General features: G+C 35.5%; 1 protein-coding gene across 2 annotated transcripts in view; it reads left to right on the forward strand.

Moving 5' to 3' along the window:
- ap3b1a (adaptor related protein complex 3 subunit beta 1a) overlaps positions 1 to 18827 on the forward strand; it is a 63223-nt gene that overhangs the window by 10872 nt on the left and 33524 nt on the right. For both annotated transcript variants that reach the window (XM_051877682.1, XM_051877681.1), the window contains exons 4-16: positions 1317 to 1412; positions 1800 to 1960; positions 2045 to 2111; positions 8421 to 8603; positions 8926 to 9075; positions 11488 to 11585; positions 11679 to 11733; positions 13045 to 13116; positions 13252 to 13314; positions 13722 to 13854; positions 14676 to 14785; positions 14921 to 15097; positions 15185 to 15371. In XM_051877682.1, the coding sequence (XP_051733642.1) occupies positions 1317 to 1412; positions 1800 to 1960; positions 2045 to 2111; positions 8421 to 8603; positions 8926 to 9075; positions 11488 to 11585; positions 11679 to 11733; positions 13045 to 13116; positions 13252 to 13314; positions 13722 to 13854; positions 14676 to 14785; positions 14921 to 15097; positions 15185 to 15371 (1552 nt within the window). The remainder of the gene's footprint in view (positions 1 to 1316; positions 1413 to 1799; positions 1961 to 2044; positions 2112 to 8420; positions 8604 to 8925; positions 9076 to 11487; positions 11586 to 11678; positions 11734 to 13044; positions 13117 to 13251; positions 13315 to 13721; positions 13855 to 14675; positions 14786 to 14920; positions 15098 to 15184; positions 15372 to 18827) is intronic.

Raw genomic sequence — 18827 nt, forward strand, 5'->3', positions numbered from 1 at the left:
TTTTATATATTATCTGTCAATTAGAATAATTACTTAAATTATTTATTTTAATTTATTTTATTTTGTTTTATATTTAGTTTATTTTGAAGAAGTAGAATGAAATAATACTTCAAAAATATAATTATTACTTATTAAATTATTACTTATTAAAAATAATTACTTATTAAATTATTTTAATTTATTTTATATTGAGTAATACTTAAAAAATATAATTATTATACTTTAATACTTCAAAAATATAAATATAAGTATTATTAAATTATAACATATTAAATAATTACTTATTTTAATTTATTTTATATTTAATTTATTTTGAAGTAGAATGAAATAATACTTAAATAATATAATAATTAATAAATTATTTAAATTTATTTTATATTTAATTGAATAATACTTAAAAAATATAATATAAAACATTATTATCAAATTATTACATATTAAATAATAATTACTTAAATTATTTATTTTAATTTATTTTATTTTATATTTAATTTATTTTGAAGTAGAATGAAATATTTCAATAAAATAATATTTTTTTATTTGTGCTTGTATTTACTCTTTTATTGTATTACTTTTATTTAATTTATTATTTTTATTTACTTTTTCTTTTTTTTTTTTTTCTTTGAACATCTCCGGTGGATCCCCTGGCACCTAAATGGGTCTTCAGTTTGAAAACCTCTGGTTTAATCCACAGACTTCTTAGGATTTATTAAAGATTTGACAAACAAATCAGAATAGCGCTTTTCTTTGTGTTCCTTGCGTCCCTATTTTAAACGACCCAGCAGCAACAATCTTGCATGAAAAAGCAAACCCTCTGTTCCTCATATAATTCTGCTTCATAAATGCCAGCGGTTCATTTAGCCGCTGTCTAATTAACATGCGCACGGATGCTCCAATCCCTGATCAGCAGGCCGCTGTATGTAAATGTGATTAACCAGAGGGGCAGATGGGTAATGTCTCTCTTTATGAAGTGAGTGATGTTTTTCCATTTGGCTGGTAATCGCCGTGGTGATGATGATGGAATGCATCGCCGTGACTCCCTGATCGCTTATGACCTCTCGTCACCTCGAGAGCTGGACGCAATTATACGGAGGGCTGACCTTTGACCCTTCACCTTTGAGCACAAGACTGTTTCATGATAGACTCCGTGTTGAGATGAAAAATGAGTTTGGGATTGGATGATGCTTGTTTATCTGCTGCTTAAAGTTTCATGAGAAAGTGTTTTAGTAGGAAACTGTAGAACAAACAAAAGCAAATGAACCCAGAATAACTGGACCGTTTTTAATATTTTGTGTATTTGTGTGTGTATGTTTTAGCTGAAGAAGCTGGTGTACGTGTACCTCGTCCGGTATGCAGAGGAACAGCAGGATCTCGCCCTCCTGTCAATCAGCACCTTCCAGAGGGCCCTCAAGGTAAGTCCCACCCCTTTCTTATCCCATGATTGAACATTTTAATGATTTAACGTTTCATAACATAAGACAGCCATAAATATTAGCATATTAATTTTACAGTTATGTAAAATAAAATTATTATTTTAAAAATAATCTTTTTATATTAGTAAAATATTACAACAGTATTTTTTTTTGTCATTTTTATATAAGTAATAATGGTGATAAAAATAATAATAATGATAGTAATAATTATCATAGCCATTAAATTTTGGCCAAGATTTTTAGATATGATGCAGCCCTAGTCTCCTCCAATTATGCTCCGCCCCTTATTGCATAGAATGACAGTTTTGCCTGTATTTTAGACCAGCACTAATTTAACACGTTTTCATCATTTGTGTGCGTGTGTAGGATCCTAATCAGCTGATCAGAGCAAGTGCTCTCAGGGTCCTGTCCAGTATCAGAGTTCCCATCATCGTCCCCATCATGATGCTGGCCATCAAAGAAGCATCCACCGACCTTTCACCTTACGTCCGGAAAACCGCCGCTCACGCCATTCAGAAACTCTACAGGTAATATGCGCTTTCATACAGAGATACACACTGAATGTGAATGAATAAGAGTGTTTCACAGAGGTCTCTGCTTTTTTCTTCCAGTCTGGACCCTGATCAGAAAGAACATCTGATCGAAGTGATTGAGAAACTCCTCAAAGACAAAAGCACGGTAAAATATGTTCACACACACACGCACATCTGGTTTACTATTCTTGTGGGGACTCTCCATAGACGTAATTTTTTTTTTATACTGTACAAACTGTATATTCTATCCCCTTACACTAACCCTACCCCTAAACCTCAAAACTCAATTTAGGTCCCTGTGGTGACACGAGTCCCCATGAGTCTGTGCATTACTCACACACACACGACCAGTTTTTCTGTTCTAGAGCTGTTAGTATCATTAAATTATCATTTAAATTTTGCTTGTTATTAAAGGGTTAGATCACCCAAAAATGAAAATAATTGTCGTTCCACACCCGTAAGACCTTCGTTCATCTTCAGAACACAAATTAAGATATTTTTGATGAAATCCGATGGCTCAGTGAGGCCTCGATTGCCAGCAATAACACAGAACTTCTCAAGATCCAGAAAGGTACTAAAGACATATTTAAAACAGTTCATGTGAGTACAGTGGTTCAACCTTAATATAAAGTGATCAGAGAACTTTTTGTGTGCCAAAAAAACAAAATAATGACTTTTCAACAATATCTAGTGATGGCCGATTTCAAAACACTGCTTCGAAGTTTATGAATCATTTGATTCGAATCAGTTGTTCAGAGCGTTTGTTTGATATGCGATCCGAATCACTGATTCGAATCAAATGATTCATAAAGCTCTGAAGCAGTGTTTTGAAATCGGCCATCACTAGATATTGTTGAAAAGTCGTTATTTTGTTTTTTTGGCGCACAAAAAGTATTTTTGTCGCTTTATAACATTAAGATTGAACCTCAGTAGTCACATGAACTGTTTTAAATATGTTTTGAGTACTTTTCTGGATCTTGAGAAGTTCTGTGTTACTGCTGGCAATGGAGGCCTCACTGAGCCATCGGATTTCATCAAAAATATCTTAATTTGTGTTCTGAAGATGAACGAAGGTCTTACGGGTGTATAACGACATGAGGGTGAGTAATTAATGACATTATTTTCATTTTTGGGTGAACTAACCCTTTAATTGTCCTACACATAATTGAGATTTAATAGAATTAAATGGTCTGTTTTGCATTTAAAATTGGAAACAAAATGCATGTTTATTTTATGAATGGTTTTTCCTGTTTTTTCTTCGTAAGCATATATTGCACTATACCGTAAACATTATTTATTATTTATTTTAAATTATTTAATTACTAATTAAAGAATGACTAGGTATGATTTAACTTAAAAATTCAAAATGTTTATAGTTTTGTTCCACTTTTAAAGAATTTATTTGGAGCCTTTACATAACATGCTATTGTCCCAGAAGAGAGACATAAAGTGCATTTAGAGGAATTTGTATGGGATTGTGATTTAATTCTCATAGTGATGAAAATAATTAATCACAGTGTATGTTATAATTGTGTCGAATAATGAAGCAGATCTGTTTTAACTGAAGTCTATCCATTCTCATTACAGTCAGCATGAAACGAAAGTTGCGATAGTCTTTTCTTCCCTATCATTATCTATATCCGAGTGAAGTGGCACAATGTGTATTTTTTAAGTGGTGTTACACAAATGAGCTGAATTGAATTAAACTAATCAAGCTCAATGCATTGATTTACACTAACTTTCATTTACAGCACACAACCACCAGATGGTGCAACAACATTACATTCCTTCCTATCTCACGTCCCTATCGCTATTCTTCTCTCCATCTGAAACACTACTAGCAGTAAAATAAACACTTTCTGAACTCAAAATATCCCCACCAGGGACTTGGACAAAGTCTCAGCGGTGCATTATCATAAAACATGTCCGCTGGACTCGCTTGTTCAGATCTGAATTATGTCTGCTCATGATGTGTGGTTTCAGCTCATGTTGTCAGGTTTTTTAGCCTCATAGGCTTTTAGTGCAGAGCTGTATTTCACCTGTAGAGCTTCTCGTATATGCACTGGTAAATGTTTATTGTGTCATACAGTAATAGACATGTCTATGAGCTTCCACTGTACGCTGGCGCGTAAGTGTGTACAGGAAGCTCACTGGGATTTGTGTTTCTGTTCAAGAAATATGTGTATCTTCAGTCTGACCGGCAAGCACAGCATCAATCACAGCGGCGTCGTTCCAGCGTCTCTCTCTATCTCTCCTCGCTCGCTGATGACCCAGCATTCCCTGTTTCCTCTCCCGTCAGTACGCCCAGCCTTAATTAGAATTCATGACAAAATGGATCCAGGGAAACGTCCTGTACCCTTCATAATTTTACAGGAAATTTATTGTTATTAGAGAAACCATTTGCTTAGTGTGATTTTTCCATTAAGGTCTTGTCAAGCAGCAGAGATAGCAGAGGTTTGGTGATGAGGTGTGTGTAAGTAAGAGCTTTGTTGATAGTGTGTGTGTGTAAGAGCTTTGTTGATGGTGGATGGAGTTTACCTTGGAGATCTTGTTGGGTAATATGGGAACAGAAAGATAGGGAGAAGATAGCTAAAGATGAACAGTAAATAGAAAGGTAGACCAAAAATACAACAAGTAAACAAAAGGAATTAAAGGAAATTCAGATTGTTATAAGATTATTGACTATCATGTTTTAACAACCGTTATCTCAGTAGGAGTCTGAAGTGGTGACACCATTTTTTAGCCCAATTTGACGTCACCAAATCAGAAATGAGGAACGAAATTGCATGAGGAACAAGTCTTTTGGCTTGTTTCCACCAAGCAGTAAGGTACAGTACAGTACGCAATTATTTCCGTTTCGATTGTCAGAAGTTGTGAATGGTACCAAAATACTGGACCGTACCGTACGCTTTTTTTGGGACCCTTCCATAGAGTGGTGCAGGTATGACGTCACTTTGTAGGCCAATCGGCAGTTAGCATCCCGCTTTGTTCCCTTGACAAAAACCCAATAGGCTTTTTGGATTATTGAAAAAAACAAGCTCTGTGATCAACAAAAGTTTATGTTTTGTCCATCAAGATAATTTTGAAGCCTAAATGTAGTTGCCAGAAGTAAAAAGCTAAATGTAGGCTATAAACGAACTACACCAAGGTCCCACGACTTAAACATCACCACCATTAAGCTTCCGAAAACGTTCAGTTTTTATATAAAAACATTTTCCCAGAAAGTGTGAGTTAGAATAGTTTATAAGAGCACAATTATAAGCGGACTGAGCTTACCTGTTCGGCGTGATGACGTTTAATGTCACAAACAGCCTCTGTAGTCCCATTTAGCCACTTGTTAGCAACCACCTTTTTCAAGACACGTAACAGCTTAAAAAAATCACGAGTGGGGTAATACTGATGTATTTTATATCGTAGAATAAAACGTTAAAATGTGTCTTGATTTTGTGTTCACCACAGACCTTATTTCAGCCATTTAACCAAAATCCCATTAAAAAAAACGATGAATTCGGCACGATTGATCAGGAAATGCTAAAATGCTAACTTGTTCCCACATTTTGGCCTACAAAGTGATGTCTATTGGGGTACCTAGCAGAGTAGTCCGGTACCTAAAGGGTGGAGCTAGACTCACTGCAGAACGTCGATTGGTTGACAGTGATCACTTGCATGTGCTAAAAGGGGGATGTATGGAAAGCAAAACAGACCAAAAGTGGGATGAAACAGTGCGGTATAGAGCTTGTGCCGCACTGACATGTCATTGCGCAGGGAGGACAAGTTGTTAGCATCACCGAACAGACGGTCAGCGTGGCACGAGCTATAACACTACACTGTTTCGTCCCACTTTTGGTGTGTTTGGCTTCCCAACAAGAGGCGCCCCACAGTCGTCCCACAGTGCATCCTGGTGCAATCACTTCCACAGGTAAACGGCGCACACGTACACGGCAGTTCACGTGATGTAAAAGAAAATGGGACTCATCAGACCAGGCGACCTTTTTCTACTGCTCCAAGGTCCAGTTCCAAAACTTGCATGCCTGTTGTAGGTGCTTTCAATGGTGGACGGTGGTCATCATAGGCTTTCTGTTTGGTCTGCCTCTATGCAGCCCCATACGCAGCAGAGTGCGATGTGTTGTGACGCATTCATCCCATAACTATCATTAACATTTAGTGTAACTTGTGCCACAGTAGAGCTTCTGTTGGCTTGGACCAGATGGGATAGCCTTCGCTGCCCTCATGCATGAATGAGCCTTGGGCGCCCAACACTCTGTCGCCAGGCTTGTTCCTCCTCGGACACTGTTGCCATTTCAGAGACACTCTGGCCCATTCGCCTTGCCATAACAATTTGGCCCTTGTTGACTCTTGCCTCAAACCCTCATTATTGGTGTTATGAATAATGGACGTTGCAAAATACTAATTCATGGCTGCTACGAAATATTTATATGCTATATTTTTCAGTTCACCTGCCACTGTTCAATGTGGCAAAGTTAATTTGCATTCTTTTTGTAAAGGTTTAAGTGATCAGTTACATGTAATTTCCTTTCTCTGAGCTGGAATTGATGTCACATGATGATGAGCACCTGACCTGCTCAAACTCTCTCTCTTTGCGTTGTTTTCACACACTCTCTCTCATATACTGTAGTTCATTAGTCTAAAGTGAGAGTGGTGTGTTATATTAGCTCGGTGGGAAGCAGAACAGGTTGTCATCTTCCAAGCATCTGTTTGTTTTGAGACCACACTGAGGTTTGTAATTACGACGCATATATAACCTAATCAGCTTAATTTGCAATTATAAACCTCCAGCACAACTTTAGGGTTGCTGCAGGAGAAACGGGTGAGTGATAATTGCACAGAAGCTGTGGAGGTGTGTGTGTATGTGTGTGAATTTTTTTTTCTTTCTATTTTTTAAATTATTTTTCATTTAACCCCTTCATTGCTATGTGCTTTTTTTCTGCATTGTGGCTGATATGTAGATAGTACAAGGGTCCAAATTAGGGTGCAATTCTCACTATTAACTATTAACTATGACTTTTGCCTCAATAAACTCCTAATTACTGCTTATTAAAGGGTTAGTTCACCCAAAAATGAAAATAATGTCATTTATTACTCACCCTCATGTCGTTCTACACCCGTAAGACCTTCGTTCATCTTCAGAACACAAATTAAGATATTGTTGATTAAATCCGATGGCTCAGTGAGGCCTGCATTGCCAGCAATGTTACTGCAACTCTCAAGATCCATAAAGGTATTAAAAACATATTTAAAACAGATCATGTGACTTCAGTAGTTCTACCTTTAATATTATAAAGCGATAAGAATACTTCTTGTGCACCAAAATAATGAATTTTCAACAATATCTAGTGATGGGCCGATTTCAAAACACTGCTTCATGAAGTTTCTGAGCTTTATGAATCTTTTGTTTCGAATTAGTGATTCGGATCTCCTGTCAAACAGCTAAACTGCTGAAATCATGTGACTTTGGCACTCAGATTCACTGATTCGATTCGTAAAGCTCTGAAGCATTGTTTTGAAATCGGCCCATATAGATACTGTTAAAGTCGTTATTTTGTTTTTTTTGGTGCACAAAAAGTATCCTTGTCGCTTTATAATATTAAGATAGAACCACTGAACTCACATGAACGGTTTTAAATATGTTTTTAGTACCTTTATGAATCTTGAGAGTTGCAGTAACATTGCTGTCAATGCAGGCCTCACTGAGCCATCGGATTTCATCAAAAATATCTTAATTTGTGTTCCGAAGATGAACGAAGGTCTTACAGGTGTAGAACGACATGAGGGTGAGTAATAAATGACATTAATTTCATTTTTGGGTGAACTAACCCTTTAATAGTTAGTAGTAAGGTAGTTGTTAGTTTAGGTATTAGGCAGGATTAAGGGATGTAGAATAAGGTCATGCAGAATAAAGCATTAATATGGGCTTTATTAGTACTAATTAACAGCCAATATCCTAGTAATATGCATGCTGCTAATAAGCAGCTAGTTAATAGTGAGAATTGGACCCTAAACTAAAGAGTTACTTTTTTGACTGCGAGGACTACAAGTGTTACTATATTTTTAGGATCGTTTAACCTCTTCAAATCATGTTCACGATTTCTGTGTGTGTGTGTGTGTGTGTGTGTGTGTGTTCGCATAGCAGTGCCACAAAAGTCACCAAGTGTCCTACCATTCCAATGAAGTAAAAAAACAAAAACAAAATGTAAAATATTTTGGTCAGAACTGACCGAAGAGCACCAGACGGTTAATTATCTTGCTTTGAAACAGCCAACATTAATGGTATGGAATTATTTGATTCACACCCCTGAAATGTGTAACAACCAATCAAAATCAAGAATTCTAAACTTACATTTACTACTGTACCATAGAGTGAAAGAACCACTGTATGAAAGGCTTCTGACAGGTTAAGTTTTAAACCCTGCTGTTTGTCATTTGGTTTTTGTAGCTGGTTGCCGGCAGCGTGGTGATGGCGTTTGAGGAGGTGTGTCCAGATCGGATCGACCTGATCCATAAGAACTATCGGAAGCTGTGTAACATGCTGGTGGATGTGGAGGAGTGGGGTCAGGTCGTCATCATACACATGCTGACACGCTACGCCAGGACACAGTTTGTTAGCCCGTGGAGAGAGGTGAGCTAGTGTGTGTGTTTTCATTAAATCATTAAGCACAAATTGTATTTAATCATTATTTACATATTTTTAAAGCTCAGCTATCAAGAAAAGCGGTTTCAGTTTAACACGAAATTGCTGATCTGAATTTCATTTTCTTTTTCAATCTTTTTCAATGCTAGCATTGAGGGTTTCAGGTATGAAGGAGTGTTGGAGAGAGAACTATATATGCTATATCTCTAAATGATGCTACGAAGACTCTTTAATTATTTTTGGTTTGAAGTGTGTTTGATTTATGGATTCATTAGATATTTGTGTTCATTAATCATGTGTGTGATTGTAGGATGCCGTGTTTGATGAGAATAGCGAGAAAACGTTTTACGATTCCGAGGAAGAGAGGAGAGTGGACGAGTCCAAACCGTACATCATGGATCCAGATCACAGACTCTTGCTCAGGAACACTAAACCACTGTTACAGAGCAGAAACACTGCAGTAAGTATACACACACACACACACACACACACACACACACACACTTTGGGTTTCCATTTTTTATGTGGACTTTTTATGGCTATGGATTTATACTGTACAAACTGTATTCTATCCCTTAACCTACCCATCACAGAAAACGTTTTCTGCATTTTTACGTTTTCAAAAAAACCAACCTAATTTCGTATGATTTAAAGGATTACTTCACCTAAAAATGAAAATGATGTCATTAATTACGCACCCTCATGTCGTTCTACACCCGTAAGACCTTTGTTAATCTTCGGAACACAAATTAAGATATTTTTGATGAAATCCGATGGCTCAGTGAGGCCTGCATTGACAGCAAGATAATTAACACTTTCAATGGCCAGTAAGGTACTAAAGACATATTTAAAACAGTTCATGTGACTACAGTGGTTCAACCTTAATGTTATGAAGCAACGAGAATACTTATCAAAAAAACAAAATAATGACTTTATTCAACAATATCTAGTGATGGGCGATTTCAAAACACTGCTTCATGAAGCTTTGAAGCTTTACGAATCTTTTGTTTCGAATCAGTGGTTCGGAGCATGTATTAAACTTCCAAAGTCACGTGATTTCAGTAAATGAGGCTTTGTTACGTAATAAGTGTTTCGAAACGTTTCGAAATTTGTTTCACATGACTTTGGCAGTTTGATTCACGCTCCGAACCACTGATCCGAAACAAAAGATTTGTAAAGCTTCGAAGCTTAATGAAGCAGTACTTTGAAATCGCCCTTCACTAGATATTGTTGAATAAAGTCGTTATTTAGTTTTTTTGGCGCACAAAAAGTATTCTCGTCGCTTCATAACATTAAGGTTGAACCACTGTAGTTACATGAACTGTTTTAAATATGTCTTTAGTAACTTTCTGTGCATCTGAAAGTGTTAATTATCTTGCTGTCAATGCGGGCCTCACTAAGCCATCGGATTTTATCAGAAATATCTTAATTTGTGTTCTGAAGATGAACGGGTGTGGAACGACATGAGGGTGTGTAATTAATGACAGAATTTTTATTTTTAGGTGAACTAACCCTTTGCTGTTTTCCTCATGGGGACCAAAAAATGTCCTAGGGAGTAAGTGCACAAAGCCTCTGAATTTCCGATTTCTCTCAACGTGGGGACAGGAAAGCTGTCAGTTAATAATTGGGAAAACAAAGTAACTTACTAGTAAAAGTAACTTAGATATTTTGATGTAAAGTAATGCATTACTTTACTAGTTACTTAAAAAAAGTAATCGGATTACTTAACTCTCATTACTTGTAATGCGTTTCATTACAGCATTGATATTGTAATATATCAAATATTATTAAATGTAAAAATACAAAATAATAATATTATTACATTACAAGCAATGGTTATATTTTTTTTTTTAGGCCATATCTACTTTTCCACCTCTTATGAGTGTGAAAGTTGTCTAAATTGTGCTTTTGAGGCATGCATTTTTTAGGTGGATAAACTTCTAGTCAAGCATTACTGATATAATTCCTGTAGGTGAAGCCACGTTTAGCTGATAGTACATCCTTTTTACTTTATTAATTCATATTTAATCTGTAATATTCCTTTAATACACTCACATATTCTCATGGCCACACACATCTGCGCTCTCCATTTCTCTCTTTCTCCCTCTCTTGTGCTCTTTCCTGTTCAACTTTGAGCAATAGTGAAGGCCTTCAGGACGCACCTGAGTGTGTGTGTGTGTGTTTTGTGTTTTGTGTGCGAGTGTGAGTGTGTGTGTTTGTACATCAGAATATTAGAAGGACCAAGGCTGTGTCAGACACAACTCAATCACGTTACATACACTCAGCCATAGAAATGTGCTCAGAAAATGTTATTCCTTCCTACATAACACACACACAGTGACTCAAGTGCTCCATCAACCTGGAAGCTCAAGGTCTGTGTGTATGTGTGTTTTTTGAAGTGTATGTGTGTGATATGTTTTGATTAAAACTTGTCCTGCTTTGTTCTACACTCAGTGTGCACTCTGTCTTTATCAGCTCTCTCTCTTTCTCTCTGCTGGTTTAGCGGTTGATGTGTTGAAGTCTGCTGTTCTGTTCGTATATTGGGGTCAAAGTAATTTGGGGAAGACAAAATCATTACATACATTGAAGGCTTCCTAATCTATCACCATCTATCTCTTTTTCCATCTCTCTCAAACCCTCCTCTTCCTCTTTCTCTCACTTCACGTGTCTCTGGGACTCTCCACCACTTCTCCCATTAATCTGTCTCTCTTTCATGGGCTACTTTTAATGTCCACCCATCTTACCTGTCTATCTCTTACTCTCACTCCCTTTATAAAAACATACCATGGAAAAAGCGTGGTAATATCATGCTAGAATGTTTGGAATTCTTTGAAGTCCTTCATTAATATGCATTAATCATCTCTCTTTTTAGGTTGTAATGGCAGTATCTCAGCTCTACTGGCATTTGGCCCCTAAACATGAAATTACCATCGTCACCAAGTCCCTGGTGAGACTCTTGAGGAGCCACAGGTAAAACACTATGAGAGAAACGGGATAGAAATATAGTTATCAAATCTGTAAATCTAATTCCTTTTTTTTTGGTTTCCTCCTTGGCTCTTTTAGGGAAGTTCAGTATGTTGTGTTGCAGAACATCGCCACCATGTCTATTCAGAGGAAGGTACAGACTCACTAAAACATTCATACTGCAGTTCTCATGAAATCTGAACATATTATGAATGATTTACGAGCAATTAGGCCAAAATATATTAGTCTATTTTAGGTGCTTAATCTGAGGTAAACAGTAAACCCTGAGGGAAAATGAGAGCTAGGCCAGAATTCTGAGGGAAATCATGACATAATATCTTATGATTTACTTCATATTTTATCTGAGGTAAACACTGAGGTAAAATGAGAGTTAGACCTGAATTCTGAGGGAAATAACGAGGTAAAATATGAAGTAAATTGTATGGTAATATATCTCAGGTAAACGCTGAGGTAAAATGAGAGCTAGGCCTTAATTCTTAGGGAAAAAATTAGGTAAAATATGAAGTAAATCAAAAGATAATATCTGAGGTAAACGCTGAGGTAAAATGAGAGCTAGACCTGAAATCTGAGGGAAATCATAAGGGAAAATATAAAGTAAATTGTATGGTAATATCTGAGGTAAATGCTGAGGTAAAATGAGAGCTAGGCCTGAATTCTTAGGGGAAAAAAATTAGGTAAAATATGAAGTAAATTGCATGGTAATATCTGAGGTAAACGCTGAGGTAAAATGAGAGCTAGGCCTGAAATCGGAGGGAAATCATGAGGTAAAATATGAAGTACATCATAAGCTAATATCTGAGGTAAACACTGAGGTAAAATGAGAGCTAGGCCTGAATTCTGAGGGAAATCATAAGGGAAAATATTAAGTAAATTGTATGGTAATATCTGAGATAAACGCTGAAGTAAAATCAGAGTTAGACCTGAATTCTGAGGGAAATCGTGAGGTAAAATCTGAGGTAAAATGAGAGGTAGGCCTCAATTCTGAGGGAAATCATAAGGTAAAATATGAAATAAATTGCAAGGGAAGATCTGAGGTAAAATCTGAGGCTTCATTTATGTCAAACTGAGGGTAATATCTGACAAACTGTGTGATAAAATCTAAGATATCTTCTGAGGTAAACACTAAGTTATAATTTTACGTAAGTTATGGTGTCTGGAGTAAAATCTGAATTAAATTATTCATTCAAATCTGAGGTAAATACTAAACGTAGAAATCTGATGGTAGGTGTAAATTCGGATGTAAACTAAGATGCATGCAGGTAAACGGTGAAGGTTAATTCTGAGGTAAAATGCCAAACACTAATGTAGAATCTGAGGTAAATGCTGAGGTAAAGTCTTAAGGTAATCACTAAGGTTACAAAGCAAAAACGTAGAAGGTACAAACTATAATCTGATTCAAACAGGTAAAACCTGAGGTAATATTAGTGTTGTTGTTTTTTGTCAGGGGATGTTTGAACCCTTCATGAAGAGCTTCTATGTGAGGTCTACAGATGCCACACACATCAAAACACTCAAGGTAACACAGATTTCGTCATTGTTTTGTGTTGCAGTGCAGTGTTAATGCACAGTAGCTGTGAACCTCTCATATCTGCTTGTTTGCTGATGTTTTGTGGTTTATCTGATGTTTATCTCGTCTGTTTAAATTCTTCAGCTGGAGATTTTAACTAACCTGGCTAATGAAGCAAACATCTCCACCATACTGAGAGAATTCCAGGTAAAGATTGAATTGATTTGTTTTCTCTATTTTCTCTGTGCTTTGCGAATTAAGCTTTACGCTTAACAGAAGGAGGGCTGTGTTTAAAAACCTGTTCAGCTGCCTATCTAGACAGCATTTTAGGCATCATAAAGCAGGTTGGCTGGTTTTATCTGGTCTTCTAGTCTAGTCATAGCTGGTTTTAGAGAAGTTTTGGTAGGCTGGTTTAGGCTTGTTTTAGCAGTTTTTTCAGTAGGGTGAGGTAAAAGCTGTGAGGGAAAAAAACCCTTGAGTTTAAGCCTAAGATGAAGTTTGAGGGGAAAATGCTGAGCTTCAAATACAATTATGATGCCTAAAAATGTGGCTGGGCAGCAGGTTTTAAAACAGCCGAGGAATAGCAGTTTTAAGCAAATGTTTGTGTGTTCTAGACGTATGTGAAGAGTCAGGATAAGGCGTTTGCGGCGGCCACCATCCAGGCCATCGGCCGGTGTGCCACTAACATCTCTGAGGTGACCGACACCTGCCTCAATGGCCTGGTCCTGTTGCTGTCCAACAGAGACGGTAATCATACACTAACCTCTCTGGAGCCTTTTGCTTTTAAAGTTATCGTTCGATAATAAGCAGCAGTGCTTCTCATTGCCTGATGGCACTATGATGAAGTTCATTATGTCTTGCAGCATAAAGTCAAAATTGACAAAGACAGAGCCATTATCACCACAGATGCAAACATTAATATTGTTTTTAACAAATGCATGTCATAGTTTCAATGACTTATAAAACTCCTCAAAAAACACACATACAGTAGGATGTTGTGATATATTGTTGTTAAAATCACTGTAGTTTCAGTAGTTTAGTTCATCTACAAGCTACTAGCAAAAATAGCTACAGTATATACATTGACATTATTTATAAACAGCACTATTTAAAATTAATTTATACTTCATATACTGTAATTTATATACAGTGGCAAGAATAAGTTTGAAAATATCTGGATTTCTGCATCGATTACTCATTAAATGTGGTCTGATCTTTAACAATTATAAACATCTGACTAAACTAAGAAACAACAAATAATGGATCTCACGGACTCGATGAATCTGTGAATCAAACAGCTTGATTAATCTGAATCTGAATGAAGTGATTCACTAAAATGGCTCCCAGACATTACATATGAGAGTGAGAGGACATTATAGGAGCATGCGTATGATTATTTCCTCAGCTCGCTCAAATGTAAGTAAATTATAATAAAAGTTAAAATTAGATTGCTCCTTTTACTTAGTTACTCCACAAACACTGGTTACTATAGTTAGTTATTGTTACTATAGGGAAAAAAAATACTATATTGGCTTGTTAGTGTATTTATGTGTTTCTTGCCTTTGTAGAGACTGTTGTCGCAGAGAGTGTCGTGGTCATCAAGAAACTTCTGCAGACTCAACCATCACAGCACAGCGACATCATTAAACACATGGCCAAACTCTTTGACAACATCACTGTGAGAGAAGTGCACAATATTACACAATTAGTGCTGTTGTGTGTGCAACTATAGTCTGATAATATAATACTATAGTCTGATCATATAATATTAGCATTTGATGTTCTGTGTATTTGGTGTCCATTGCCTCTTTAGATACCAATGGCAAGGGCCAGCATCCTGTGGCTGATGGGTGAATACTGTGAACACGTGCCTAAAATCGCCCCCGACGTCCTGCGAAAGATGGCCAAGACCTTCACTAGTGAAGAGGACATTGTCAAACTGCAGATTGTCAACTTGGCTGCCAAACTCTACTTGACCAATTCCAAACAGGTGAAATCAAATCACACTTTGATTGTGTGTGTCTGTGTGTGACTGTGTGTTTTGGCTGTGTGTTTTATCTTCCTTTCTCTCATACAGACGAAATTGCTGACTCAATACATATTGAACTTGGGCAAGTACGATCAGAACTATGACATCAGAGACCGTACACGGTTCATTCGTCAGCTGATTGTTCCAAATGAGAAGAGCGGAGCCCTGAGCAAATACGCTCGTCGGATCCTGATGGCTTCCAAACCGGCTCCTGTTTTGCAGTCTGCCTTCAAAGGTTGGTAAAATATTGATCACACATATCTCTGTAAAAATTATTTTTTAAAAATGAATGACTGGCATTACAAGTCATGGGAATTCAGTGGTCATAATTGTGGTCATTCATTCATTCATTCATTCTTTTATCAATCATGTATAATAATTAACAACTTATATTATATTATAAATATAGTATTATATTTTTTAATATTAAATAAATGTATATATGTATATGTTTATATATGTACAGTCAAACCAAAATTTATTCAGACACCTTGAACATTTCATTCATTTAATACAGTTTATTCACTATAGTTTAAAAAAATGGTAATAAAATATGACAAGATCTCAGAGTTAAACTGTGTCAGAAAAAATTAATTTTAATTATGTCAGATAACACTTAAGCAAAACATGGTCAGGTCGAAGTGTCTGAATAATTTTTGGTTCTAAATTTTTACCAATTTTACTGGTAGTCCACTGTATGAAGAATTTTTGGATATAATATGTAACAGTTTACTTTATTTGCTATCCTCACTTACATAAATGAACTATAGTGTCCTCCACCCACTAGTAAAAATATATCAAAAATGTCTGAATAATTTTTGGTTTGACTGTATAAATAATATAATATATAAATACATATATATATTATATCATGTAATTATAATTAATTAAATTATAATTGTTTTATATATATATATATATATATATATATATATATATAAAAAATTTTTTTTTTCTTTTAATAGTCCACCTGTAACTGGCGGTACAAAATGCAAATAATGTAGTTTATTTAATGAGTTATTTAAGTTTCTACAGTGAATATATGTATTTTTATATTTGAGTAGTAAGATATTTTAACAGCTAGAAACTGCTTTTTGTAACCTGTAAAAATGATTTTTAAAAATGAATGACTGGTATAACAAATCATGAATTCAGTGGTCATAATTGTGGTCATTTATTTATTTATCTGTTTATTTATTTATTTATTTTTCTTTCATATTTATCATATGTAATAATTAACAACTTCTATTTATTATATTAAAATATATTTTTATATTTATCAAATATAACAATTCATACATGTATATTGTATAAATTATATAATATATAAATACATTTATTATATTCTGTAGTAATTATAATTATATATATATATATATATATATATATTTATATATGTGTGTATGTGTGTGTATGTAATGTATGCATGTGTATACATGTCCCTTTTGATGTTTGATATATATATATATATAATATTAGGTCTGGAAAAGTCATAAAAAGTTGTTAAATGATTTTTAAAAATGAATGACTGGTATTACAAATCATGGGAATTCAGTGGTCATAAGATGTGGGATCCCTCAAACCATTCTGTGCAAGATTTGAACCTACAACCTTTCAGTTTCCCCCCCCAGATCTGTACCCTCTAGGCCATATCTCTCATGTTTGAAGCTTTGGTGTATGATAAAACAGTTGAAGCAGTTAAAAAAATCCGACGGAGTCTGTTTACCGTCATGCTCTGATTCTAAATTACACCATCAGGTCTATACGAACTTAAGAGTTCTGCTGACATTGATTTCGCCTGCTTTCTCTTATTTCATCACATCATTCCATTTCAGCAGGGCTTCATAGCTGAAACACACAACACTGTCATGGGAATTCTCCCCCACAGGCCATGACAGCAGCGCTAACCCGTAAATATCAATACAGCATGCAGAAATACTCTGCAACTGATCGTATCAAATAGAAAGCAGTTATTTTTTCCCACCCCGGAGCTGGACTTTTTTTTCAGGATTAGCGTTGTGAATCTGAATGCTATACCTTCTGTTCCTCCCATGCGGAATTGAATTGTTGGATTTTGTGTAATTTGATAACAGACAGTCGAATATGTGAGCCCCGTCCACCCCTCAAACGCCCACACTTTGGTTTACACACACACGCACTTCACCTGCAATTAACCGGGAGTAATTACGCTCACGAGCAGGAAAAGGGTGTTACTCATTTGCTCCTGTAGATACATGGATGGATGCATTGATGGATGCATGGATGGATTTGGGTTTTGCGCAAAGGATGCGGTCCGTGTGATTGATGCCGGCTGTCGCTGGGGGTAATTTTTTGTTGTGCTGAGTATCGTTCTCGGTGCTTGGTAAAGCGTGTCCCGCTCTTAATAGGAGGTAATAAAGTTTGTAAGGGCTGATTATGCTTCTCTGTGATGAAACTCAAAGCGACATGTCTTTGTATGTGTTTTTTTTTAACTCACATGTGACACACAAACTGAACCATCATGCTTTAGCTGAAAAACTCATCAATAGTCCGAACCAGTGCATCGATAATCTACTGAACTCAAATCTGTGCTCTACAGCTTCAGTTTTTGGCTCTAATGGGGCCTGCTTTTGTTTTAATACAATGATTTCATGATTGTCCCCATGGTTACTATAGATTAAAATAAATTAGTATACTGAAACATACAGCCATTAGTCTTTATTTCATTAATGCAGCATAAATTTACCCTATAACATTTGCGAGACATTTAACTGCTGCTGTCATTTTTAATATTCGTGGTTTAGATCTACTGTGTGCGTTGGCAGTTTTTCGCTCATGTTTATATTCTGCAGAGCCAGAGCGATTATGCGTTCATATACCTTGGTTATTATGGGACGTACCCGGCGTATTGTGAGAAGGGCACATGGGCAGATCTGAATGCCGTGGCATTTCTACCTGTTTAATGTCAATTACTCAGCAGGTCTCTTGAAGGCCTGTGGGGACACTTATTGCTTTTTTTGTTTATTATGACAAAGAAGTACAGTAAACCCAGAGTTGGAGGCATAAACTAGAAGCCTTCTTATTAGTCAAAAGTTTTGCTGCACAAGACTATGTACATAACATATCATCCACTTCACAGCTTGTTCAACACAGTTTGGTTTGTTTTCAAACTTTTTATGCCACATATATGTTGATATGATATGATTCCTAAACTATAAAGGAAGTTAGAATAGATTAGAATAGTTAGAATTAGAATAGATTATATTCAACTTTATTGTCATTGTACATAGTACAAGTACATTATTATAATTAATATGCTTATTGTTATTCTTTTAATTAATGACATTTTATAATTAATTATTAATCATTATTATTTTATATAGTGAAAATAATATTTTAATATTTTCACTACTTATATAGTGAAAATAATATTTGAAATATTAGTCTGGAACATATTTACTAAATATTTAAGTTGACACTTTTTTTTCTGATTACGGAATATAATAACTTGTGATTAGTCTCATAATACCAGTGTTTAGAAAGCAGAATTAAATGACAACTGTCAATTTCAGGAAATTTTAATGTTTTTTTTATTTTTTATTTGTTTATTCATTTATTTAGTATTTTTATACTTATTTTACTTTTTTTTTTTTTTTACTTTATTCTTTTTCAGTTACCTTGACTTTTACCATTGAATTGATATTTGTGTTAG

The sequence above is a fragment of the Ctenopharyngodon idella genome, chromosome 21 (assembly GCF_019924925.1).
Source record: "Ctenopharyngodon idella isolate HZGC_01 chromosome 21, HZGC01, whole genome shotgun sequence".
NCBI lineage: Eukaryota > Metazoa > Chordata > Actinopteri > Cypriniformes > Xenocyprididae > Ctenopharyngodon > Ctenopharyngodon idella.